This window comes from Gallinula chloropus (genome assembly GCF_964237585.1).
Source record: "Gallinula chloropus genome assembly, chromosome: 3".
Taxonomy (NCBI): Eukaryota; Metazoa; Chordata; class Aves; order Gruiformes; family Rallidae; genus Gallinula; species Gallinula chloropus.
Genome location: NC_140087.1, coordinates 115180158 through 115207757, shown reverse-complemented (window position 1 = coordinate 115207757; position 27600 = coordinate 115180158). Strand labels below are relative to the sequence as shown.

Genomic DNA, 27600 nt, shown 5'->3' with positions numbered 1-27600 from the left:
TTGGCCTTCTGTGGTTCTTCACATTACTTTAGTATTGCTTTAGAGAGACCTGCCTTGTCTGCAGCTCCTGCTACCTTGAACAGTTTTCCTGTATGCTTGTACCTTACAAACCTGCCATTTCATTGCATATCTCAGCTAAAACCACTGCGTCTTTTGTGTCCCTTTTTCATCATTTCTATGTCATTTAGTTCTGTGCTGACTCTGTGTAAGTGTTAATCCATTAAACATCTTTGGTATTTTTATTATTTATAGTCTTGCCCAAGGAGCAATAAGGAGTGGGATCTTTTTGTTTGGCACTGTACAGAGTAGCTGATACAGAGTTGCTTATGAAATCAATGTGTTGTACCTGACCTTTTAATACTGTATTTGAAAGATTAAGAATTGAAACTGTGGGCCAAGTATTGACATTAGTATTGGAATTAACTTAAAAACATGGAATGGATATTTGAATGCCAAATTTTCATAATGAAATAAGATTATCATATAAGAAAATATGAGTCTGAAGAAAGAGTTTGTAAACCAACTTCAGTAGGAATTAAAAAATTATATTTCTTTAGTGAGTAGAAGGGTGCTTATACTGTGCTCCATAACTTTTGGTTTATTGTCCTTGCTAAGTATGATCTTATTTATTCTTGTTTGTGAAAATGTTGTTTCCTGCATTTTGAAGTAGTAATACAAATTTCTCTTAGCTCTCAAAAGCCACCCCCTTCGAGGGGAAAAAAAGGGAGATGGGGACCATGCTTGCATAAACGGAGATATAGAAGTCAGAAAAAGTTGTCGGTCCAGGAAAAACAGATTTGAAACTTTGAATCAGAGTTTATTGTTTGATCAGCTAGTAAACAGGTATGTGGGGATACTTCAGTTGTATTCACAAAGCATATTTATGAATTTTTAAAAAGTTAGAAAACCCTGTCTTCCAGTGCCATCTGTGTGTTTTACTGTGGGGATGTGTTAGTGTTGAGGCAAGCTAGATTGTGGTTTGAGTTACAGGTTGGGTTCTGTGCTGTAACTACCTATGTTATCCATACTCTAAATGCAAAGCAGCTTACCAGACTTTTCTTGAGGAGTAAGCTACTCTGTGTTTACACCTGGATAAAGCTGTGTATGTTGGGGGTTATTGCAGAGTGGCTGACATGCTGTAAACCCACACCCTACTTTGTTTCTTAATAACCTGTTTGTGTAGTGATACCCTAAATGTGATGTAAATTGGGGACTAGCAACAAGGCTTGAAAGCTTTCTAGATATTTGCTTGTATAATTTTTGATCATAAATATCAGAAGTTTGTAGCTTTTTTTGTTCTTTTTTGGTTTTTTGTTTTTTTTGCCATTTGTTAGTAATTCACATAGGGTGAGTGTCACTTTTTGACATTTACTGTGCAGACAAAGTAGGTCAGAGAGGGAGGCACGGTCTGGTCTGAGCACAGGAATGGGAGCCAGAAATACTTTTCTTGAAATATTATTTCTGTGTGGCCCTGGGCAGGTCACTTAATATGTCTCAGTTTTCCCACTTGTAAAACAGGTTTTAACAGTCACACCTGTGAGAGACTGCTTGCAAAGTGATTTAAACATAAACATTTAATTTGCCAAGTATGATCTTTATTGTTAAAGGTATTCTCTTGAGTCTTTTTTATTAATTTAATTTTCACTTTCCATTTTCTCAGTAACTACCTGATACCAGTTTACAAATTTACATAGTTAGGTTTATATTTTTAGTTGCAGTTCTATATCCCTCTCCTTGTCAACAATAGTCTACCATGAAGATTGTAATTTGATAAAATCATGGTACTGAAATCTATATATGAACTTAGAGTGATAACAGTGTGTCCCATACTCATTGTAGGTTTTGAAGAACAGGTTAGACAGACGTGTCAGGAGTGATTTAGGTGCCATGTAGTTTGTTCTTGCCTGGCAGAGCAGGGTAGACTTTTCCACGTCCTCTTCAACCCTGTTTTCTTTGATAGGCAACTATGGCATTACTTCACTTAAATTGAAGTGAATGTCACACATCACAGATATTTCAGAAGAATTGTTTAAATTTGAGAGGGGTGCTCATAACAAAAACTTTACCGACTCGTCACCAGCACTTCCATTGACCTCTTTCTAAGCAGGATTTCACCTTTGGATTTACTTTCAGATATCTTGAAAGAAGATTTACTTTCAGATATCTTGAAAGAAAGGAAGGCAAAGTTTCTGCCTTCTTACAGTTCTTATACAATTATAAAATATTTCCAGTGGAAATCTACCATAATGGTCATAGAGAGCAGTAACTTGGCGTTCAGGGCAGGTGACAAAATAATTGACTTGGCCTGGAGAATACTCTTTTCTTCCTTAGCAGTGAAGAATCTTGGCCAAGGTTATTATTTATACACTATTATTGTTTTGATGACTGTTTATAAATACTTCAGATAGTGGAAATGGTGACTTATAAAAACTGATGAGAAATAGTAGTGAGCTCAAATAATGAATGCTGGAATTCTAGGTGTTACTGATTTAACATGAAAGAAAACAATCCTTTAGGCATTGGTGTCTTTTTGAGACCAGGGTAAGAATTTGTAAACCTTATGGAGTAGAGGCATTAATTGCTTTCCCAGTGTTAAAGCTTTACTTTCTTATTCTACAAAGTTAATTTTATCTGACACCTAATTTAACATCTAAGCAGTTAAAAATGTATATGCTACAATTTACAACAAGCAAGACATTTTTTTAAAAAAATGCTTCTTAAAATGTTACAGCCTAATTTGGACCCCTAATTTATTATTCCTTTGCATACTCTTCAGTTTATATTCTGCAGGTTCATCTTTCAGTTCTTTTTTATTATGGTTGATTTTCTAGTTTATTGATAGATTCCAGTGTAGGCATCCCAAAATTCTCCAAGTTTAATGAATTTGTATATTTAGTTGACTTTAGACCTTGGAATACTTGTAGCAGACCATAGAGTTAGGTATGTTAAGTTGGATGCTGTGTAAAAAGTTCTGCATGTCTTACTATGTTAAGACCGATTATTTTTTTGTGTGTTAACTCTTGCATATATTTTAGTACTGCTGAAGCTGTCCTACAGGAAATGGATAATATTAACATCAGGAGAAATAGGCGGTCTGGAGAAGTAGAACGGCTAAGAATGTGGACAGATACAGAATTTGTAAGTGTGGAGTATCTTGGATAAAGTAGTATCGGGGGGAGCATGTTTGTTTTTGCAGTCTGCATATTTTTGTCTGTAGCTCTGTCAAGAGGTTTCTGATCCTCTTCTGTGGATAGTGTTAAAAATCGTGATAAACTCAAATTCAGAACAAAATTCAAGTGTGTATGTAAATCTTGTTTTCTTTATTGATTGACTGCCATGCTGTGGTGGTTCTCCTTTGGTTTGAAGGACACTGGCAATCTGAAAACAGGACCAGGGTCTGACATCTGCTTTGTTCCCTAAAACAGCTTGATGCTGATGGTAACTATGTATTAGATGGACTAGGTACTGAGAGACTTATTTTACTGCCTATTAAATGAGACTGCTTTTGTAGTCTACCTGTGGAGGGCTCTGTTGGAAAAAGACTTAAAGGACAGAGATTGTGTAGAGTATTACTTACTGAACTATGGGGTCACACTGTGAGTGACATGGGACAGTGCTGATAGGGGTGTATGTCAATTTTATTCCAGGAAAACATGGATATGTATTCTCGAGTGAAAAGGAGGAGGAAATCACTGAGGAGAAATAGTTATGGGATTCAGAACCACCATGAAGTATCCACAGAAGGGGAAGAAGAAGGTATGTCTGTAAAGAATTGTAAGGGTTTGGCTGAAATAATTTAAAAAAACAAAGCACCTCTTAATGTAACAGTTATATATTGCACTATAGAAAGTAATTTGGATTTTCAGTTATTTAATAGACCAATTAACAAGACTTGCACATAAGCACACACTGAAGGAGTCCTCCCTTTTTTAGGAGGAGGAGAATTTTTAGGAACCTCTTTTGTTTCTTTAAACAAAAGTAAGTTTATCTGAAAGTAACAGAACAAATCCTGATTTCTAAATGTTTATGTAATATGTATCCTTGCTCCTGTTTTACATAACACTAAGCAATTGGAGTTTTCCTTACATTCTCTCTAACAATCCTCTGGTGGAGGCCAGGGTGTGATGCATTTAGTATACAACCATGCTTTTCCTAGCTGACTCATTATTTCTCATAAGCTGGGTAGCAGTTACCAGAAAGAACGTGTTACAGTCAGTTCTGCATCCAAACTTTGGAGAAGGTATTAATTAAAGTCTCTTTTCTATCCATCCACTAAATTTTAGAAGGCTTGTAGACACGTAACTTTATTTGAAGTTCTACCTTCCTTTAAAAATTTGGATAAAACTGGCCGTCTCAAAAAGTATTGAGAAAGAAGGAATTGTGACTAACTTTGATGTAATGACCAACAGCATGCTCTGCTTCCTAAAGAAATCAGACTCAATCAGGGATCCATACAGGGTTTGGCACAGTGTGTCTTGATTTTGAACTGAAACTGCTGCAAGTGGTATGGTCTGTCCCAGTTAACAAGAATGGAGTCTTCATTCTGAGATCAAGGACTGGATCCTGTTAATAGATGGATCTAGGTGTTATCTTTTTACAGTGTGTGTGTGTTGTGTAAAAATGATGCTGTCAACAGCCAAGTTGTGTGTATTTTCATGGTGTGTCAAATATTTGATTTTCTGAGCTTCCCATGGGAAAAGAGAAAGGCAGGCAATATTGATTTGAAGGACAATTATTGAGGGAGAAAGATAGTGGATAGAGGTGATTTTTCAAGTACATTACAAGTAAAACTAATCTGACTACAGTTATTTTTCTTCTTGTGCTTTTCCACAGCCTTCTGTGGGACAGTAAAAGGAAGCTTGACAGTGTGCTGTAGATTAATCTTGGCCTTCAAATTTCCAGTGTTTTGCAATTAGTTTTAATTAATAGGAGGGGAATAATTCTCAGTGACCATTAAAATGTTATGTTTTAGGATGGAGATAGCTCTGGTATTAAGTAGAAGTGTTCTGAAAATACTTTTCCCCCCAACAGAGTCTCAGGAAGAAGATGGAGATATAGAAGTAGAAGAAGCCGAGGGAGAAGAAAATGATCGGCCGTATAATCTCAGACAGAGAAAAACTGTGGAAAGATACCAGGCCCCTCCAATAGGTGAGAAACTAGACAGTGCTCATTCAGGTCTGCTCTGCTGACCTCCAGCAATACCATGGGTGTGGGAAGGGAAAATGTTGATGCCTGTTCCTCATCCCTGACACGTTCACATTAAGCAGGACTTCCATCTTGCCTCTGTTTTGTTCACTATGTGAATAGGACTCCTGGGACACAATACATCAAGTTATTTGTGGTGGTGGTGGTGTTGCTAGGGCATGATGCAACATTGAACTTTGTTATGTACTGGGCTCAGGGTTGGAAGTGAATGGGTTTTAGGCCAAGAAATTGTTGGTAGAAGTTGAATTCAAAAAGCAATCTCATACATCAGATAATTACATAGAAAAAGTAATTACTGTATGCCTGCATCTCTTAAGTGGTAAGCCTGATTCATAACTGCAGATAAATTGCACAGCAGCAGTTACCACATTTTGCTTAAATGAGAAATTTAGAACAGAATATTTCAGTGGGAAGGGACCTGCAGTGATCATCAAGTCCAACTGCCTGACCATTTCAGGGCTGACCAAAAGTCAAAGCATGTTGTTAGGGGCATTGTCTAAATGCCTTTTGAACACTGACAGGCTGGGGGCGTCAACCACCTCTCTAGGAAGCCAGTTCCAGTGTGTGACCACACTGTGGTAAAGAAATACTTCCTAATGACTAGTGTGAACCTCCCCTAATGCAGCTTTGAACTATTCTCACACATCCTGTCACTGAATCCCAGGGAGAAGAACTGAGCACCTCCCTCTCCACTTCCCCTCCTCAGGGAGCTGGAGAGAGCCATGAGGTCACCCCTCAGCCTCCTTTCCTCCAAACTACACAAATGCTGTGTCCTTAGCTGCTCCTCACAGGACGTACTGTCAGGGATGCACACAGGGTTTCAGTGTAGTGTCTCTTGATTTTGAACCTTTTAATACTTTGTTTAAAATGACGTACTCGGCGTCTTTGGCTTTGATGCCAGTGGTGTATGCAGCACACTGTATCTTAAGGCAACTTAGAAATTAAAGACTGTGATGGAGAAATGGTGTGGTTTATTCAGAGAAATTTCAAGAAATATATTCTCAGCTGTGTGGAGGTTTCTGTATGGAGCTTTGTGTCCTGCAAATAAACTAAAAATGCTGGTACCCTGAATGAATTGCATTCTGTGCCATGATTGCCATAGCTCAGATGACTTGAGGAGGCTGAGGGTGGAATTCTCCTGATCGTTATCAAGCCCAAGTATGGTGATAGTGAAATAAAGAGCTCTGATTTCTCCATTCTCCTGTTCTTTTCCTAATTTGCACTTTTTTGAGAAATCAGTGATAACATTATTGGTAGAGCAATGAGCTAGCGCTTTTGTGATGCATTAATTTATTTTATTATTCTTTTGTAATTGATGTTACAAACCTCTAACTTCTCTTACTCAGTGCCAGCTCATCAGAAAAAGAGGGAGAATACACTGTTTGATATTCACAGATCTCCTGCTAGAAGAAGCCATATCAGGTAAATGTCAATCTTTTGGTACATAATTGTTTGCTTTCCCTCAGTACATTTCTGTTAACTTTTAGTTTTCTGAACGTTCTTGAGTGATTTGTACAGTTTATGAGTCTTAAATTGTATCTTAGGTTTGGATCCTGAGCATCATGCAGGAACAAATTCCATAGCATTTCATAATACCAGCAGAAACTTTGTGCTAAACAGAAGGGAAGCAGGTGTGCTGCAAGTACTGGGAAGAGAGTTGCCATTGCACACCGTAGATTTCTCTGTAAGGGTGTCTATTTGCTGTTTAAATCCAAAGCATCAGTTAAATAGCTCCTTTCTAGTCTACAAAAGTAAACAAATCAGGAGAATGTTTTTTGTTTTCTTCCAGTTCAAATTCCAGCCAAGTAATATTAACAATTCAATAAAGTATTTACCAAGGATCATTTTTTTTGACTCTTTTTGTGTCAAAGGAGTCTGGAATACAAGCTGTCTTGGAAACTGTCAATAGGTTTTAACAAAATAGATGGAATCAGAGCTTACTACTTTTTAAAAATTTAAATAAACTTAGAACTTGATAAATCTGTCCATGAATAGAATCCAAGTAAAGGAGTGCTGGTCTCAGCCGAAACTTGTCTTGTGGTTCATGCAGATTTAGATTCAGATCAGAAGTTAAACTATGGTACAGCTACTTTGTGAAGCTGTTTTGCTAGTCAGAATTAATGACCTCATATAAAGAGACCATATGCTATAGGAAGTATGAGGTTTTTTCAAAGAACAGTTAAAGGGAAGTATCAGACTGTGTAAAGAGATCTTGATAGTTGTGTTATGTTAGAGATGGCTACAGTGGTTGGAAGCTTTCTGAAGTACAGCTGGTGATGAACTTCAACAGCTCCTTGATAAAATAATCATACTTGTTGAGGTAACGTGACTGGACCACATGTATATTGTAAGGAGCTACTGTTTTAGTAACATTCATGTTGAAATCAAATATTCCTGTGACAGCAAAAGTTGTTCCCCTCCCAAGTTTTATTTTGGGATTTAGTTAATAGAACTAAATTTTAGGTGCATCTTAAGCTAGAACAGTACAGTACTTGATGTTTCATTTTTTTTCAATAAAAGAATCAAAACACACCAGTATGCTGCAAAAAGGACTGAATTTCATGTTTATTTTGCCACTTCAATAGGAGAAAGAAGCATGCCATTCACAGTAGTGATACAACCTCTTCAGATGAAGAACGTTTTGAAAGAAGAAAATCTAAAAGCATGGCCAGAGCAAGAAATAGGTATCAAAACATCCTTGGTCTTTAAGAGGCTTTGATTTTTTATTAATCAGCAGAAAACAAGCAGAACTGTTCTCTAATTTACCATCAGCTTTGCAGACTTTTTTTTTGATTCTGCTTGTGATTACTTGGAGACACAATGTGGGGGGATTGCTGGTTATGTATCAATATAGATTTTTGAAGTCTTAGGGGTAGATAATTAACAATACGGATAAAAAGTTGGAAAGGTAAGAATATCTGTTTGTTTCAGTTGGTTAAAATGAAATGTTGATCTTTGTGATACTTGGTCCCAGTTAGTTCCATTGTACTCCCAATAGTCTTTTTCTTCCCTTTTTGTCTTGTTTCATAGTATGTGTATTTTGTGTATTTTTTTTTACCCTAACCATTTATCTAAAAGTGAAAAATCTGTATGGTGTATCATAAATTTATGTGCTGCCACAGATACATTAGTTGGAAAACTGAACAGAAAAAAGTGTTTCCTCATCTTTTTTTTCCATCTCTTCCTGTCTGCCACACCATTCCCTTTTCCATCCTGAGGAATTCCAGTGACATACAACTACCAAAAACGTAGTTTGAATTGTAACCTGTATTTTACTGGTACCTTTCTTCTCTGTATTTGACCTTATGTAGTGTGTGTGTGTGTAGGGGCTTAAAGCTTCTTTGTATACAAAGCATAAAGCTATTTTTATATTTAAGGAACCTCCAAATATACAGAATAATTACCATGATAAAATGTTAGTTTTGATTACTTTACCAATCCAGGAAGGTTGTCTCTTTAGGTAGTAGAAGACATTTAATCTCTTGATTCTTCCCATTCCAGCAAAATTATCAAAACAAAACAATAGTTATTTGGTGGGTTTTTTTTGTTGTTGAACAGGTGCCTGCCTTTAAACTTTAGAGCAGAAGACTTAGCAAGTGGAATCCTGCGAGAACGTGTGAAAGTTGGGGCAAGTTTGGCTGATGTGGACCCTATGATTGTTGATAAATCGGTAGGGTTTGTTAACTTTTTATTTTCCTTCCCCCAAGTATGCACAAGCAGAATTCACCACAGCCTGTCATTAAAGTTGAAGTAAGCTCTGGGTAAACTCGCTGATTTCTTAAATTTATTTTTCCACAGCTATTGTCTGTTTATTACTTTGGGTTACAAAGCAACTGCTTTTGGCCTGCAGGTAGTCAACAGTATGCAGACATATGTCATAAGGAAGCCAAAATATCAATTACCCAACTATATTTTATTTGCAGTCTGTTGGTGATTTCTTGCAGCAGTAGAAACTGGGTTATGCTGAGTAGCCCAAAAACCAGCAGTACTGAGCATCTGGGTTCATTAACTTGGTGCTGGCTATGTGGGTGCTGCACCTATTCCAAAACAGTGACACCCATTAGTTTATGGTTTGTGTTGTGCAGAAGCTGCTGAATGGGATGAGGGCTGAAGCATTTTCTAGAAGTATTTTGATTATATTCTCATCGTGCTGTGCCTGAACTTAAAAATGCTCTCTTGGATTTAGGCTGGATATCTGCAGATGTCCAGGCATCACTAGTGTGCTTAACTTGCAAGCCAGATAAATACCTGGTGGGCAACTTGGAGATGACTTTATCAATTGAGTTTTCTTTTTACTCTTTCAAAATTCAGGGAATGCAAAGTTGTTTGCAATTAATTTTCAAATATATTATTTTGTAATTAAAGCTACTTTTGTGGAAAGCTGTTAAAATATATGCATTGTATGTTTTTTGTCTTCTAAGGTGCGTTTTGATAGTATAGGGGGATTAAGCCATCATATCCTTGCACTTAAGGAAATGGTAGTGTTTCCTCTTCTCTATCCAGAAATATTTGAAAAGTTCAAAATTCAACCACCAAGGTAGGTGTATTTACTCTTATTTTTGTATTTTTATTTTATTAACTCTGAAGAATGCTTCACTTGAAAACACATAGGAGACTGATTCTTTCCCTGAAGCATTTATAGTTCAAATAGGCTTACATGTTTGCTACCTCACTTAAGCTATCAGAATGTAATAAGCAGGATGAATGAAGAGTTACATAAATCTGGTTTATTTTTCTTGTTTGTGATTTGGTCAAAGAAAGACTTTTCAAGTGTTCTGTGAAGTGTGTAGTACTTTGCTTTTTTGCCATTATGTTATCAAATATTTTACTAAGTCAAGCTAAATGCTCATAATACTTTCATAGATTTAGCATCAATACTGTTATGCTATATTTTTAATATTTATTAACCAGGCATATTATTGTGTGATATAATTAATCTAAATAAATGGAAAATTTTGGGATATTTTTGTCATTTAAAGGAAGTACGTCTTTTCAAAGAGCTAACAAAACCTGACTCAAGTATTACCTGAGATGTAATATTTCAGGAGGTATTTAAGTAGTGTGAAACAATCCTGTGGGAATTCAATATGCCTTTGATTAATGTTCTCTACAAAGCAAAGATTTACTGATTCCAAAGCATAAAACAATCGTGGGTTTTATGACATCATGTTGAATACACTTCAATAATAGTACTAGAACCTAAGTCTTTTTTCTCCAGGCTCCCTGTCTTCACTATAAAATTTGACTTGGAGTTTTTCAGGAGACATAAAATAAGTTTGTGACTGTGTTGATCCATTTATCTTCAGGGGCTGTTTATTCTATGGTCCTCCTGGAACAGGTAAAACCTTGGTAGCTAGAGCTCTAGCTAATGAATGCAGTCAAGGAGACAAAAAGGTGGCTTTCTTTATGAGGAAAGGAGCAGACTGTCTCAGTAAGTGGGTTGGTGAATCTGAACGTCAGCTTCGACTCCTTTTTGATCAGGTTAGAAGCATTCCATATTTTTCATATTATTTCTCTGTTTATTGTGTTGGGGCTTTTTGTGTTCTAGGCAGCGAAAATTGTTTTGCATTTAAACTATATACCTTTACGTTTCCATAGACCAGGCAGGATTTATCCACATATTATATTTAGATGATGAGATAGAGGAATGCTGAGAACAATTTTTCTTGCTCTGAAAGCTGAGAGGAAGAAGTCTCTTAACTTGTCCATCAATGAAGCAGACAAAGTAGTTTGAGTAAAGAATGATAAAAATATTTAAATCATCAAGTTTGAATTTGGCTGTCATGTTCAAGAAAAGTGCTGTGTAGAGGAGGATGCAGAATTGCATCTGCTGTGTGTATTTTTTAGTATCCTTATTTGACTTGGGAAATGGTGGACAGGAGAACATAAAGTAGGGAAAAGCAGTTGCTGAGACAAAAACTCTTTTCAGAGATGTGTCTAAACAAACAGGTTGTGAGCAGATAAGGTGCTATTTTCTGTAACTGAGTATAAGGTGTCTCAGTTTGTCTTGACTAAGACACGGTAAAACTGATACACTGGTGCCATCTTGCTTGTTCAAAGGAGAATGCAGTCTTTTTTGCTTTTTCTGAAGCAGTGCTGTAGTTGAAAATTCAGTTCTAAACGAAGCAGTCTCAATGTATGTGTTAGCTTAGTGCGTATCTGCTTTGTAGTGAAGGCAAACTGTTTGCTATGTTGATAAATAAATTATAAATTAATAGTGAATTCGATTATTTTTGCATACCAGGCATACTTGATGAGACCCTCAATAATCTTTTTTGACGAAATCGATGGCTTGGCTCCAGTTCGTTCTAGTAGGCAAGATCAGATTCACAGGTAACATTTCTCATAAGCTACCATTTCTTGGGGTATGCAACATTTTCTAGGTTAAATCTTCAGTGTAATTTTACTCAGTTCCCCAGAAAGTTTTTTTTACTTAAGCCCACTTAGGCTACAAAGGACAGATTGTTCGTGTTTTTTGGTGTTGAAAGTTGTCTTCTCAGCTCTTCAGACTGTAATATGCTGGGGATTGAGTAGTGCAGATTACCCTTCAGCCACGTTATTAAACTCAAGGTTTCCACAGCCTTCCCTTTGGGTGCTGGTTTTGTACTGTAAACGGACCGTCTGCTCCCAGCCTCTCCTGGGTTTGGCTAGGACAGGGTTAATTTTCACCAGGAGGTGGGGTGGGACACAGCCAGGACAGGCGACCCAAACTAACCGAAGGGGGTATTCCATACCATGGCGTCATGCTCGGTATAAAAGGGGCTCAGTCCGGGAAGGGCGGTGTGGGGCGGTCCGGGACTTGCGGCTCGGTGTGGTCCAGCTTCGTGGCGGGTTGGAGCCGCATGGGCTGAGTTGCATGGTTTTTGATGGTAAGAAACTGCATTGCCTATCGTCAGTTTTGTATGCTCTTAAGTCCTGTTGTTGTGGTTTCCCCTTCCCTTTGCTGTCCCAGTAAGCTACCCTTATCCCAGCCCACAAAGTCTGTCTTTGTCTCGCCATTCTCCTCCCCATCCCACCCGGGTGGATGGTGAGCGAGCAGCAGCGTGATGCTCGGCTACAGGCTGAGCCTGAACCACGTCACAGCCCAGTACAATAAACGCTGGTGGCATTTGTGCGTGTACCCACCTCCACTCACCCAAGAGGGACGGGAGGGAGGTTTTGAGGCCATCACACTAGGAGGTTACTGGGAGCATGTGGCTTTGTCTTCAGGCACCGGTTTTGTTTTTTGCCTGGTGCTCTGAACAGGACAATATACCCTCTTAAAGGAAGAGGACCTTTCAGAGCTGCAGTAAATGGCTTCCCAAAACTCAAAACTTTTAAAGCAGTGTCTTTAACTTTGATGTAGACCTTGCTGGAGTCATAATACTAAGCATAATTCAGATGATATTCCTCCTTGCTTTGAGACTTGAAATGGTTATGCAACTGGGGTTTTTTTAACTTAGCTTATTTTTTTTGAAATTATGGTTGTTGCAGTTGAAAACAAATTCTTGCAGTGTTCCCTATACGTTATTTTTTTTAAAACCTCTCATTTAGCTCTATAGTGTCTACTCTTCTTGCCCTCATGGATGGACTGGATAATAGAGGTGAAATAGTTGTAATTGGTGCTACAAACAGACTGGATTCCATAGATCCTGCGCTCAGGAGACCTGGTCGCTTTGACAGGGAATTTCTTTTCAACTTGCCTGATAAAAAGGTAAAACTTACAAAGGAGATTGATTAATAAACAAAAAGCTTTTGGTTACTAAACATTTGTGGGCCTGACAATCAAGCTTCTGGAAGAAAAGTATGCAGTCTGACTTGTAAGAATGCTTAATTTTAGGAAGACATTTTTAGTAAGAACACTGTATACCTGAAGTTGTACTGAACTTCGTCTTCAGTGTACAGTTTAAACAGAGGGGTAAATTGTTCTCATTCAACTGAATTGCTGATATAAAAACTGTGGTTTTCCATGAATTTGTATGAGCCCTAACTACTAGGGCTTTGGAAGTTATGCTAAGTGAAAATAGCTTTATTATCCTGTAGACTGCTAAGCACATAAAAACTACACATGCAAAGCCAGACGGTATTATATTGACACAGGGAACATTTCAGTTCCTTGTTTAGACTTAAATAAACTCAATGATATTTCATGAATTTAAACTTAAATTTACTTTGCATGTTCATTGGTGTGTATGGATTCCATAGAATTTTAGAATGAAATTGCTTGGGAATCCATGTGTATGTACTGTGCTACTCAGCAGTAAGTCAGTTGGTGAGATGTTTGACAGTCGAAGCTGTTAATCATAGGTGCAGCAATTCTAAATTATAAAATTATGATAATTCCTACTAGAACATGAGTTTTGATCAGTTTGTGTGTAATGTTGATTAAACAGCAATTAAAATGTGTAACTGGTATACTGAAAAAATCACTGCTTATCTGTGAAATTAAAAAAAGAAGGGAAAACCTTTGCTCTTGAGAGACTTTTGAGTGCCGAGTACTATTTTATACATCTCAGTGACATGTCAAAACTAGGTAAAATAACTGGGTTCCCATGAATTAATATTATTGTCTAAAATACTATGACATGGATGTGGCTTGCTAATTATGAGGGTTTTTTTTCTTTTTTTTAAATCAGGCACGAAAGCACATTTTGCAAATTCATACCAGGGATTGGAACCCCAAACTGTCAGATCCTTTCTTAGGAGAACTGGCTGAAAAATGTGTTGGTGAGTGTTATGATGTTAGTACTTTTACGATAGATGCTTTCTCTTCTATGTAAAACTTAGACGGTATGTTAAATGTATCAGGATATATTTTACCCTTCTAAACTTCTGTACTTTCCACAACACTCTCTTTTTTTGTAATAACAAAACATGCTTCCGTCTTACTAAAACACAAATTGAGTAGCTAGTAGTTGTTTGAAAACAAAGTCTTGTTTCCTTTCCGTAACATCACTGTCCTTATATAGGATGCATACCTCTCAGAAGCAAAGTGAAGTGGGAATTGTAATACTTAGGTCGACTTCCCATTAAATTAGTGTATTACAGAGGAGACAGGGAGACTTGGGGTTCTTTTCTGTCTGTGTGCAGGGGGAGAAGAAAATCAGTGGGCTTTTTTTTTTGTTGTTGTTTTGTTTTGGTTTTTACTGACTGGCATGCTGTCCCTTTGAGAGAAATCCAACAAACTAACCAGCTTTTCTAAAGATGAATTTTTTCCAGATTGCTTGCACAGAACAACCTTAAAGTGTAGATATAGGCAGGGGAAAAAAATCACCACACCATGATTACATTAAATATACCTTTGGAGCGCCCAAAGACCTGCTGTACTGAATGGAGGATGGTTGTTCAAGACAAACCAGCTGCTTAAAAGCTAATCAGAAATAAACCCAAATATTTTTATAGTGAATTTAACAGAGGAAATGACCCTAAAACACACACCACAATCTCTTCTCAACAATTTGTCGTGCAAAGATACATCCTCTGTCAGTCATCCGCTTGGACAAGCACTGAAGTTCTCAAAGGACAGTCTCAAATATCTTGTGCATTGGAATCCATCATCAGAGAAATAAGAACTTTAAATTGAACATCAGTCCATTCAGTCAGCTACAGTACATCCGAATTATCCTCTTCATCCACAGGGACATCTATCATCGAAGCAGCATCCCTCCGCTTTTGATGCACACAGACCTCAACGTCTTCTGGTGAGGAGAAAACATAACTATCCAGCAAACTCCAGTTTAAGCTTTGCCGGGTATAAGCCAGCATGTGCCAAACCCATTTCATGTAAATTCTGCTTGAGTTGTACAAAGGCGTGATGCTGCTTAGTGGGAGAGAGGGGAATAGATGGGCTAAACCCCAGTTGTTTCTTTTTGAAAATTCACCATATTTTTGCATTGAGAATACAATTCTGTATTTTAAAATCTCAGACCATAGGGAAAAAGCCATTTGTAGGTTTGGTTGGAAGACATTCTTTGTGCTCAATGAAGCCTGTCAGTTCTGTGGAAAAGTCAGCTAACAAAAAGAAATACCCTTTTCTGTTTTCTTTGGCTTTCCTACTGTCCAACTGCTGTGCACTTGATTGTCTCCACTCTGTATCTTGGACTTTAAATATTTCCACACATCCAAGATTAAACTTTCTGACTGTTGCAACGTCTTGTTAAAAAACCAGCTGGAGTAAGACTGGTTTATCATCTTCGTCTCGAGATTGCCTCATCATTTCTCTTAAGTGAAATCTGCAGCAACTCATTATTTAAACAGACTTTCCAGATGCATTGTGGCCATTGCGAATCAGACTCATTGGCACACTTGCATACTGGTACAGTACATACTGATCTGCTGTTTCCTCTTGTGTGAAGGTTTTCTTTAAAAACAACCACCAGACACCCCACCCTCCCCAACACCCCCTCTTCCCCAAGTAAAAGCTGCTTAGACTCGACAGGCTTTTTGCACAGCATGGTTTATACATCTCTCCAGTTCAGCAAACTTGGCAACACTTAACTACAAGCATGTGGATCCAACTGAAGAAAACTGCTGAAATACTACCAAAGTTAAATGACTTTGGGGAAGCAGGTGTATGTGCATCTCAGAACTTTAAGATCTAGGGGTGTAATTATAAAGGAATTAAAAGGGAAAAGCCCCAGGACTTGCAAAAAATAGGTTATTTCCTGAGGGTTGATTTTTGTCCCAGGTGTTATGCATTACATACCTTTTAGGAGATTTCTGTGTATGTGAGAAGTAACCCACTTCACTGAATGTGGCCACATGACTGCAATGTGTGTGAGACACAGCAATGCAGCGTGGTGAGAGCATGGAGTTGCTCAGAAGACCATACACTGATGTCATATTAGTACCTTCAATAAACACTAGTAATTATTACGGTTTTTCTCCATTCAAATTTCTCCATTCTCCATCTCTCTACTGGAGATGGGCCCTAGCTATCCTGAACTTTATAAGTCTCATCTCTTATACCTACTTCATTCTTCTGATTGATAATTTTCTCTATGTAGAGAGACTGTTACCCATTAATCAGTCTTGTAGGAAACACAACATATTATCTACTGAAAAAGTGTGAATTCCTCCATCTGTCATTTTACAGATGACTTTTTACAGTATAATAAGGGTTATTTAAATAATGTTAAATAGAATTGTAAAGAAGCAAACAATCATTCTCAAGATGTTTGTTAAAAATATTCTGTGCTTATTGTTACAGGAGCATTTTGTGACAAAATGACATCTTGTTAGATTTTTTTTATTCCCCTCATCATAATGTAATGATGGAGGGGGAAGTTTTGGCATTAGTGTTCACATTTGTCACAATTTAAAAAAAAAAAAACAAACCACCCCATAATAGTTATTTTTCATTTCTGTCATCATGCTGAGTTGTTTGCTAACTTGCTTTCTCTGCAGTCCATTTTAGGAGTTGCAGGGAGTTACACAACATCAATTGTAAGAAGTTTTCAAGATTGTTCACCTAAATGCTTGATGGAGCTCAGTAGCTGTTTGTTGTAGATTTTTGGGGTGACTACAGGGCAGAAGAAGTTTTAGATAGGACATAATTTCTGCCCAGTAGAAGTGAAGACTAGGACTTCAAAATTCCAGTCATCAAAATGCATTCTTTGAAAATCCACGTGGGAATCTACTTGTTTGCTGTCCTGTTTTAAAAGTTGTACTCCGGAAATGTTTAGCAGAGTGTGGTGGTGATGGGTAGAAGAAAACAAGCTACCTGATGAGAATACTTGTTTCTGCTAAGTTAAGGTGTGCCTACCACACTGAACATCATTTGTGAGATGTGGAAGCAAATGCACTGATACTTGGTTTTAATATGATACTGACAGTTTGGGCAAAAAATAAATTTAGGTTATTTACTGTTGGTATGATAACATTGTATTTTGCTTTGAGAATACTTCTCTTTTTCTTCCTCATAATTGATGTGCATTTGCTTCTTAGAAACACAAAGCACATCAGTGTTTCACAAGGTACAGGATCTTTGCAGCTTTCCTGTCACGGAAATGGATGTACAGTATGCACAAGAGAGTCCCTCAAAAAAACCCTGACAATTATTACTCTTCATATGTAATTCCTCCTGAGAAATGAGAAGTAGAAATGGAGACTAATTGTGTATCTTATCACCTGAGAATTTAATTTTAAAAATAGGATACAGGCTATTATTTCCTAATTTTGCAATTCTTTGGAGATGTACAAGCGGTGATTAAAATGACTGCTAGCAAGTGATATTACAGCATTTATTAATAGAAAAATTGGAAAAGATACAGCTCCTGAGCTGCTGAATCTTTTGTCATGAAGATGGTAAACTAATTTTTAAGGTGACATGCTAGAGATCTCTGGTACATCTCTGATTTAAGCTTTGGTTTAGTGTGTTCCCCCTCCAGTTTTTTGGTCAATCCCATATGCTTGTTAGATGAGAAATGGACTAACTTAAATGGGAGTGTGATACCTGATATTGAAAGAGCAAAGCAGAATTTAGAGGAAAAACCTTGACTTTGATTTCTCTGATGAACCTATAGCTACCATCTGCAGGCTTCACACGGTTGATGGAGTGTACCTGCCTGGTTTTGGTTTCATGATGGGGGTTACTTAAAAAAACCCAGACAGAAACCACAAAAAACTTCAGTGCTGAAAATAGTTAGTTGCCTATTGATGAATATAGTGGATGTATTTGAACATAATTAAAATGTCGTGTATTTTGAGGTGACCTGTGAGTGTGCATTGCTATGTACTTCTTAAGTAAGTCACAGTTCTTACTCATTAGGTTTACACCATTATATCTACTAGCCTTTTTATAAAAACGTAAAGCTTGGCTTAAAAGGTGCGGAAGGGGTCTGATATTTATGCTGATCTTACATCTGTATTTTTCCCTGCTTTTAAAAAATTATTTTCAAGTATATATGAGAAACTGGGGTAGAATTTGGAGTCTCAGGCAATTTAAGTCACCTGAAAACTGAAGAGCTGGTTTATCTTATCACCCTGAATTACATATCTGAAAGATGGGGATGGAAAATTATCTTCTGTGTTAATTGCTTCCTTTTAAACTTTTTAACACTGTGTATGCAGTCAGTTTTGTTCCTTGTTGCTGTATGGGCCTTTTGAAAATACGTGTGGTAGCAGCACTGAAAGAACATCAGAGGATCAAGAGAGAGAAGGAAGGCAGGCTTCAGTTTGGGGAGTTGGCACTGCCAAAAAGAGCAATACAAAAATAGAGTAGAAAAAGTGGAAATGCTGTAAGACCTGGCATGGAGGAGGTCTGGTTAAAAAAAAAAAAAGTTGATCAAGAATAATTTAACTAAAGAATTGATTAATTAGGTTCTATAAATATGTCATTGGAAACCCATGAACTTATATGTGCTGGTACCTCAGTGCAACACATTTTTCTAAAGTGGCTATAATTCTCTAAAAGTTTTCCCACCAGAATAATACTTTACATTTTTTGAAAGACAGAGCTATGGTGCTGCAAAATATAGTGGCACAATAATAGTCTTGCTGAGAGAGAGATGGAAAAAATGAAAATCTAATTTCTAGCTCTGGGGAAAACCCCCATACCATTAGAACTGCAAAAGACACAGAGGTATTTAGTCTCTCAGTATTTCATAATTACCTGATCTGTGAATTTCAGTAATGATGATTAAGCAATTATAGTTAGCCACCTGTAGATGTTTAGAAGCTAGGCTGAATTAAAATTCTAATGCTTTTTAATAGGTTTTCTACTCTTTCAGGTATATTAGTAAAATGACAAAGCTCTAAAATACCTGAAATATTTTTCTTCATAGTAAAAAGTTAATGTTTTTCCAAAAGTCCAGAGTAAGCCCTTTTAGGAAGAGGTTTTCTCTCTTCTGTATTACACTCATGGAATGTTTTTCTTTATACTGCTCATTTTCTTAGTCTCTAAAAGTTTAAAGTCATAAATGTTCATCCACTATAACAAATTACTTTGCTATTAACGAATACATTCGTGTAGAGATTTTAAAGGAGAGGGGAAGGGGTTAGCCTGTTAAAATTGCACACATACTTTAGACAATACTAAGGAAGAAGAAAGAGCCATGACAAACCACTAATCCTGGCCTGAAAATGCTTATGTATCAAGTATTATAGTGAAAACATAGGTAATTTTACCCTTGGTGTGGAATTAATTTCTTGTTGTATTTCAACATACTTGTACATAATTTCTTGGTATACAACATTCGCTGGATTATGACCTGATACTTTCTGGCAGATGCTTTCTGGACCTTGACAACTAAACATTACTGATAAGTTTTAGCTTTAGGCATTTTTGAAACACATGTAGCACAGCAATGCTATTTCATGGAAGATACTTTTGTTTTTGTGTGCACTAGGGTACTGTGGAGCTGACATAAAAGCACTTTGCACTGAGGCTGCCTTGATTGCTCTGAGACGACGCTATCCCCAGATTTATGTGAGCAGTCAGAAACTCCAGCTTGATGTTTCTTCAGTAGTTCTCAGCGCGCAGGATTTCTACCATGCGATGCAGAACATTGTGCCTGCTTCCCAACGTGCCGTGACATCTTCAGGTCATGCGTTATCTCCTGTGATCAGACCACTGTTGGAACGTACCTTCTTGAACCTTCTTGAGGTTTTACACAAAGTGTTTCCTCATGCTGAATTTAGCCAGGGTGACAAAAGTGAAGGTATGTGGGTTAGAGGTTTGAATTTGGGGGTTTTGTTGTTGTTGTATGCTTTTTTGTTGTTTGTTTTGTTTGTTTGGGGTTTTGTTGCAAATGCTCTTTCAATTTGGAAATATTTCAACTGACTTACTTGTTTAGCTAGCCTTTAACCTGATGTGCATTTGATTTGGTGTTCTGGTAGAATGTAAGTACAGTTTGCTTGGATATTGCTTAATTTTTTTTGCTGATTCCAAGTTGCTGTGGAATTTAAGAAACTGACCTATGCAGACTGAAATCCCATGGGTGGGAGTGCCATCTGGAAAAAAGATAGATCCCCAAGTAACATACACTTTAAATGCAATAAATAATGAAGCATAATGTGATGCGGTAGACACGCTGGAGGGAAGGGATGCCATCCAGAGGGATCTTGATGCATGAAGTTCAGCAAGGCCAAGTGCAAGGTCCTGCACATGAGTGAGGACAATCCCAAGCACAACTGCAATCTGGGAGGAGAACAGATTGAGATCAACCCTGGGGAGAAGGACTTGGGGGTGCTGATCAAAGACAAGCTCAACATGATCTGGCAATGTGTGCTTGCAGCCCAGAAGGCCAGCTGCAATCTGGTCTGCATCAAAACCAGCGTGGCTAGCAGGTTGAGGAAGAGGATCCTGCCCATCTGCTCTGGTGACACCCCACGTGGAGTACTATATCCAGCTCTGGGGTCCCCAGTACAAGAAGGACATGGACCTGTAGGAGTGAGTACAGAGGAGGCCATGAATATGATGAGAGGGCTGGAGCACCTCTCCTATGAAGACAGGCTGAGAGAGTTGGGCTTGTTCAGTCTGGAGAAGAGAAGACTCCAAGGAGACACTGTTGTAGCCTTCCAGTACTAAAGGGGCTATAGGGAAGCTGGAGAGGGACTGGTTACGAGGGCATGGAGAGATAGGGCAAAGGGTAATGGCATTAAGCTGAAGAAGGGGAGATTTAAATGAGACATTACGAAGAAATTCTTCCCTGTGATGGCAGTGAGGCCCTGGTACAGGGTGCCCAGAGAAGCTGTGGCTGCCCCTGGATCCCTGACAGGGTTCGAGGCCAGGATGGATGGGATTTTGAGCACCCTGGTCTAGTGGAGTGTGTCCCTGCTCATGGCAGGGCGGTGGAACTAAGGGCTTTGCGGTTCTTTCCAACTCAGGAGTTCTCTGATTCTGTGATAGTCACGTAGTGTGAAAAAAGGAGAGAGATACTCAGCATGATAGGACCTGAGAATGATGCTTCTCTCCTGAGTGTTAGCTGTCCCCAGTCCTTTGTGTGTTGATGATGCAGAAGCAGGGTGCAAAGGACTGCCATGGAGAGCTCACAGTTCAAGCAGGTGAAACTCTGGTTAGCCAAGATACCTGAGTGTGTGTAATGGTCATCTAGTGACTTAACAAGAAAGTCCTGAGGCTTCCTTCCCCTTGCACTGGCCTGTTGTACTCCTGTTCCTCTGAGTTGATTGTGCTGGCTTAGCAAGTGGAGAACTATTTGCTGTTTTGTCAAGTTAGCTTTTTGCCAAATTAGTGAATAAAATCAACTCACTGAGGGGTCAGATGCCTGCCAGAACCCTGCTGCAATGGGAGTGCATTGAGGAAGCAGGGAATAAGAAGGAATGTGACTGACTGTTTTGACTGGCAGTGAGTCAATAGGTTCTGGGCTTTTTTACCCAGCTGTTCTCTGAGACACACTTTAATAGTTACCACAGTCATTTCTGGGAAGTTAAATTTGAACAAGGTATCCTGGTTTTGATACCTACTTACTCTGACATACTATTTTCTGCTGTTCTTATCTGGGATCACCCTCATCCCCCAGCTATGTAAACAGTACTTGTGGTTGTGATTAACTTGAAAATAGCTCAGTCATAAACCAAATTTGTGACAGCCATGACTTTCTTTTCATTCCTATTCCAGAGCGTGATTTCAGACTGCAGCCCAGGGAGCTTAAGCTGATCCTTGTGCTGGCTGCTGCAGTTCCTCCAGCCCAGCTGTGCATTTTTGCTCTATCCATTCCATTTACTTGAGTACTTCGGGCCCTTTGTTAAACCATTGTAGCCAGCAAACTCACTCAGAAATGATGTATTTTTGTCGGGTTAGTTTTTTGCTGACTGTGGGATAGCTGGAGGTTTTAACAAGTGCTGGAATTTACACGAGATGGGGCCTGGAAAGCATGCAGTTGTGGGTAGGGGCAGTGAGCTGGTGTGCAGCTGCTGTTGGATCCTATTAGGATTTCATAACCAAGTTTAGGATGCTTAAATCTCTCTCTGTACTGTTAACCTGTTGGTAATACCCTATTTAGTGTTTCTCATTACTGTTGGAAGAATTGAATTAGATGTCACTGTGTTTGTTGTAAAGTTCTAGTGCGGAATAATTTGTTTGCTTGCATTCTTTATAGTCATTTATTTCTGCTTGTTACTGATAACAAAGTGAGTTTGGAAGCATTCATTGAGTTAAACAGTAGTTTTACTGGGTAATTCTTCTGCTGTGGTTAGTTTAGAGTGTGTGTATGATTGTTTTGGAGATGCAAGAACTAAGATTTCTTTTGAATTTTCTTCTGTACATTAGTTTTTCTTCTTACCCCCTTAAACCAACAAATTCTAGTGAATAATAATATTTATCTGTGTTAAAAAGAGCAAAATTCCCTTTCACATACAATGATTTTAAATGTAAACGACTTATGTGCTAGAGGTTCAGTTTTTCTTGGATTCATAGCCACGTATATGGCAGATTTTTACTGCTGTACTTAAAATCTGGAAATCCAGTTCTGTAAATGTCTTTGCAGTTCACTAATGATTACTATTTCTCGTAATTCAGTGATTTAGATGCTCAAATGATGTCACAGAGGCTTGATGCTTGGGATTAAAAGCTGGGCTGACTTTTATTATATATTTTAAGAAGCAAAAGCTGTGTCCAGTGCATGAGCAAGGACATATCCTCTGGGTCTACATTTGATATAGCAGAAATTCTGCCTGTTTAAGGACTGTGGTGAGCTAAAAATGAGGAGGTCTATGTTCACTTGATTTGATGGCTGTATCCTTGCCCAGAGCTGTATGTCCAGCAGCTTCTGACTTGCTTTTTCTTACTGTGGACTAGCTTTTGGCCACTGGTTGGGGTCTATAAGCCTTTTTTATCTTTGCCCCCTGAGGCATGATTGTCAGGTGTATGACTACATCATGCCTTGCCAAGGGATATGGCTGATCCTCATCACATACATCTCCATGCAACACAGCACTGCCTTGAAGTGGATTTTCTGTCCCCTGGTGGTGGTTTGATCAGCATAGCAGTGCCTGTGCCATCGGGCAAGTCACATGGTGGGATATGTGTTTGAGAGTAACGCTTGGATCTCTCTGGGTTCTGCACTTCATTTCACAGCAGTCCATTTTTCTAAGTGGCTGTGGCCAACTTGAGCTACTGTTGGGATGTCGGGTGGTCACCCTGAACAGCAAGCAGTGTGCTGCAGCCACTCTGGGCTGCTCTCACAAATGCTGCCCATCCATCGCAGAGCATTTTGTTCCTCAGGAGACCTGGCCTCTGCTCTGCTCATACTGTACAGCTGAGCAGCTGTGACCATTTTCATCCTGTTGTTGTAGACTGATCTCTTGTTGGAATGAGAATGAGTGGGGTTGCTTAGGGTAACATCAACTAAACTCCTTTCCCGAGGCAAATAAAGATCTTGCAACGGTTTATCTCCCATTACTGAATCGCAGCAGTCTACTCTTAATCCCATTGCAGCTCTGGTAGCTGATTTAGCTGTACCTGATTTTCATCTGTTAACTGGCTCTTTTGGCTCAATGCCATATTGGGATTTTTTGTGGTTGTTTGTCCCTGCAGTCTGTCTTATGAACGCAATCAGTCTTGTAGCGTTCTGTTTCTGCAGGTCTGTTCAGAAAATACTTCCATTCATTATGCTACTGTACTAGCAAAGGAATTAAAATAGATGAAGATGTAGTATATGGACATGGAATGAATGGAACTGATTTTGATAAACAGGAATTTGATATTCTTTGGTGGGTTATCAGAGGGTGGAAAACAATTCTTCATAAACCTCTGTTGTCTACGAAGTCATGCTGAGAATAATTCTGGAAGAACTCTATTTGTAAAAATGTGGGCACTTGGAACAAATAAGTACGAAATTCTGTATAGTCTGAGGAATTACAGATGGTATAACTTTATCCTTGAAAAACCTCTAGCTGTGAAATGAAACCAAAGGAAGCATTTCATAACAAGTTAAACATTTATTGTAGTTGTGAACTTGTTCTGTTTGATGGTTTAAAGACTAAATTGTAATTATGATTAGACTTCCACAATATTTAATTTGTTTTGGTTTTTGAATTAAGTACATATTATTCTCTGTTCTGATATTTAGACAGTTTTAATTCATTTTTTGTACATTTGCAACTGTGTTATTTACATGAAGAAAATTGTAATGTCTTGTCTTGTTTGTTGTGCATGTACGTCGAAGTGGTAAGGTTCTAATTAATACATTTCTTGGAACAGATGTACCAAGTCTAATATTAGATGATAGTGAAGATGAGAATGCTTCATCAATTTTTGAGACGAGCTGTCACTCAGTATCACCAAAGAAACAGTCATCAGCTGCTATACATAAACCCTACCTTCATTTTACAACGTGAGTGTTTCTCTAAATGCGTATAACCAGATAGATAAAATGATGAAATTCTGACATCAGGAGATATAACATAACAAAGATGTTTCTGTTTTGTGGTGGTGTAATTCTGTAATAGAAACATTGTACCTGTACTGACAAGCTTTAGATTTGCCAGTGGTCTTGGGAAAGGCCACGTCCTAGACACAGTAATTAGAAATATTTTGCAACACAGAAGTGTAGTTTAGAAGGATGTTAGCAGCAATTCCAGATTGTAACAAACCATTTTTATTTGAAAGATTAAGAGCTGCAAATAGAGGTGTGTAGGAATGTTTTGGAGGGATTGTTTGCATTTTCTTGGCCTAAAGTATTGTTGAGCCACAGTGTATGTAGCTGTTTGGATGCATTATATAATTAATGCATTCAGCATTTCTAATATATTTTTTTCATTTTTTTTTGTGAAAAATTTTGGGGAAAATGGGAATTTGGAAAGTGTGTATGAAATTTCAGTGAGTCTGTCCTGTATAAAACAGAAGTTAAAGTAATGAATAATAAACTAACATTTCTTTGATATTCAGAACGGTTTTAGACTACTGTGGGATGGGTCGGGGGGGTTGGACTAGATGATTTCCAGAGGTCCCTTCCAACCCCAATGATGATTCTGTGATCATTCCTGTCATTCTGTGGTTCTGCAGGAAGTTTGCTATTAAAGAAAATGAAACTGTTCAGTAGTAGTACTGTTTAGTAGAGCCATCTTGTGGAAACTCCTAAATTTCTGTCCTAAAGAATGATGCCAGAACAGAAAACGAGGCTTAAAAGTAAGGATTTAAATTTAAATAGTTTGAGGTGCATGGTCAGGTATTTTAATGTCACATTTAAGCTTTCATTATGAGGGCAGGAGGGGAACCCAAAACCAAAATAATTATATAGATTTTAGTGGATGTGTGTCTTAAAATAATCTCAGAGTATTTTTAGTTTTGGAAATTATGTAAGGCTGCCTTAATCCGACTTTTTGAGCTTTTTAGATTGTTGCCTGTGTGTGTAGCTACCACCACCAGAGCTGGAAAGCAAAAGGTCAGCAGTGTTCATAGCTGTTACAAAATACTTAACTTGAAAGAAAGCCAGCCAGTCTCTTTTCATTGCCCAAGCTCACTGATGTGCAGATAAAAATGCCTTAATGAGGAAAAATTAAAATTAATTGAAAAACTTTATTGCATAATAAACTTTCTACTTTTAATGGAAAAACCCAGTGCTTCTTTCCTCCAGTCTTGCTTGTCCCCAAACAGGGCAAAATCTCCAAAACAAATGTGACACAGAACCCCCAAAATCCTTATATGGACTCCTTGTGATGTCTTCTTAACACCAAAGGCAAAAAATAAGTTACCTTTGGAGTTTTTCCTTTACAATTTTTCTCCTATTTGGAAAACTACTGAATGGAAGCACATAAATATGCTAGAATGGAATGTGAATAGTGATTTTATTCATTGCTACTTCAAGTCCTGTTTCTTAAGTAAACAAAGTGTTGAAATGTTAGGTGGTTCTTAGGTATCTTGGATGAATGGATTGACCTGGGATTCCTGAGGCTACTGGAGATACTTTGGTTGTGAGGACTGAACTACACATGATTAAATAGATGTCTTCCCTTGAAATCCATTAAGTATTTTATATGATCGAGGGATTGGATTTAAATAAACTGTTTACAATCAAAGTTTTTGTAACTTTAATATGTGTGCGTAGAGTTTGAATTAAATTGTTGAAAAATCAAAGAATAGACAAAGCTTGAGTTACTGAGACTTGGTGGAGTGTTGAGCTGTACTAGGGTTGTATCTTTTAAGGCTGTTGTAGCAAATTTAACCCACTGTGTGAAGGCCTTTTGGATTCTAAAATACTCTTTTATATACCTATCCATTGATAATGTCAGCATGTTAATTATATTTTGTTACTGTTGTTTTGCTGCAGGTCATCTTATCACCAGCCATCCTCTTACAGACCAAGATTACTGCTATCTGGAGAGCGAGGTTCGGGTCAGACTTCGCACCTTGCTCCAGCACTATTGCACACTCTTGAAAAATTCTCTGTACACAGGCTAGATTTGCCAGCACTTTATTCTGTCAGTGCCAAAACGCCTGAAGAATCGTGTGCACAGGTGACATTCCAGATTCTCTTGTAATGAGGAAACTGTGTGATTCGGGAATAGATCAGTTGCATGAATATGAAGGCAGCGAGCTGGAATGTAACTCAAAAGCCAGGTTTCATAGGCTCTGTCTGTTTTCATGGTTAAAAGAAAGGAGTCTCTAGAGGGCGATTGAGAATCCTCTGCTGACTGGTGAGAGTAATCACCTTTTTAACTTGCCCCCTCAGTCACATACCTAATGTCAAGTCAGCTTAATCTGGGTATCGGGTTCCGGATTGTCATGTTAGTAGCTTGTGTGTGGGTTGGCACGCTGCAGTTCTAGGTACAGGCACTTAGTTTTAAATGGTTTAGGCTCCAAAACAGTCTGTGGTGGCTTTTGTGTGGGTTGCAAACCAGTTTAATTAGCATCCTGATTGGTCAGTCTCAGCAAGTTCTTAAAAGCTACCTGACAACTGGTTGTTGTGTAGTCTTCTAGCACATTGATGTAAAATAATTGAGTGATACTGCTAGCAGTCACAGGCGCTTGTTTAGAAAGCTGCTATCATTACTGGAACATTTGCATATAAAATACCACAAATTTGAGTCATTTCCTATTCCACAAGAATTTTATTACTCGCAAGGAATAATAATTATTTTTTGTAGTTTAATTACCACTGTTTCTTTAAATAGATCTTTCGTGAAGCTCGAAGAACAGTACCAAGTATTGTTTACATGCCTCATATTGGTGATTGGTGGGAAGCTGTCAGTGAAACTGTGAGAGCTACTTTTCTAACTTTGCTGCAAGATATACCATCTTTCTCCCCTATATTTCTACTGTCTACCTCTGAGTCCATGTATAGCGAATTGCCTGAAGAGGTAAGTTTCTCCGGGAAGGAGATGTTGTTAGGGAGGTATGTGCTCTTCTGAATGTTTTGGTAGTGTAAAAATACTCTGTTTTGCACAGAATAGTGTAAAAGCATTATGTTGTTTTAACTGAATTTAAAATGTGAAACTGAAAATGTAATATTTGAT

The 27600-nt window shown here is 38.1% G+C and overlaps 1 protein-coding gene across 2 annotated transcripts in view; it reads left to right on the top strand.

Annotated features, from left to right (window-relative positions):
- ATAD2B (ATPase family AAA domain containing 2B) overlaps positions 1-27600 on the top strand; it is a gene marked incomplete at its 5' end in the record, with an annotated part of 78508 nt that overhangs the window by 17700 nt on the left and 33208 nt on the right. For both annotated transcript variants that reach the window (XM_084261721.1, XM_084261720.1), the window contains 16 exons: positions 690-843; positions 3036-3138; positions 3648-3756; positions 5032-5148; positions 6552-6627; positions 7791-7889; positions 8764-8875; positions 9627-9742; positions 10512-10686; positions 11450-11538; positions 12739-12898; positions 13821-13911; positions 19533-19844; positions 24347-24479; positions 26415-26601; positions 27259-27444. In XM_084261721.1, the coding sequence (XP_084117847.1) occupies positions 690-843; positions 3036-3138; positions 3648-3756; positions 5032-5148; positions 6552-6627; positions 7791-7889; positions 8764-8875; positions 9627-9742; positions 10512-10686; positions 11450-11538; positions 12739-12898; positions 13821-13911; positions 19533-19844; positions 24347-24479; positions 26415-26601; positions 27259-27444 (2219 nt within the window). The remainder of the gene's footprint in view (positions 1-689; positions 844-3035; positions 3139-3647; positions 3757-5031; positions 5149-6551; positions 6628-7790; positions 7890-8763; positions 8876-9626; positions 9743-10511; positions 10687-11449; positions 11539-12738; positions 12899-13820; positions 13912-19532; positions 19845-24346; positions 24480-26414; positions 26602-27258; positions 27445-27600) is intronic.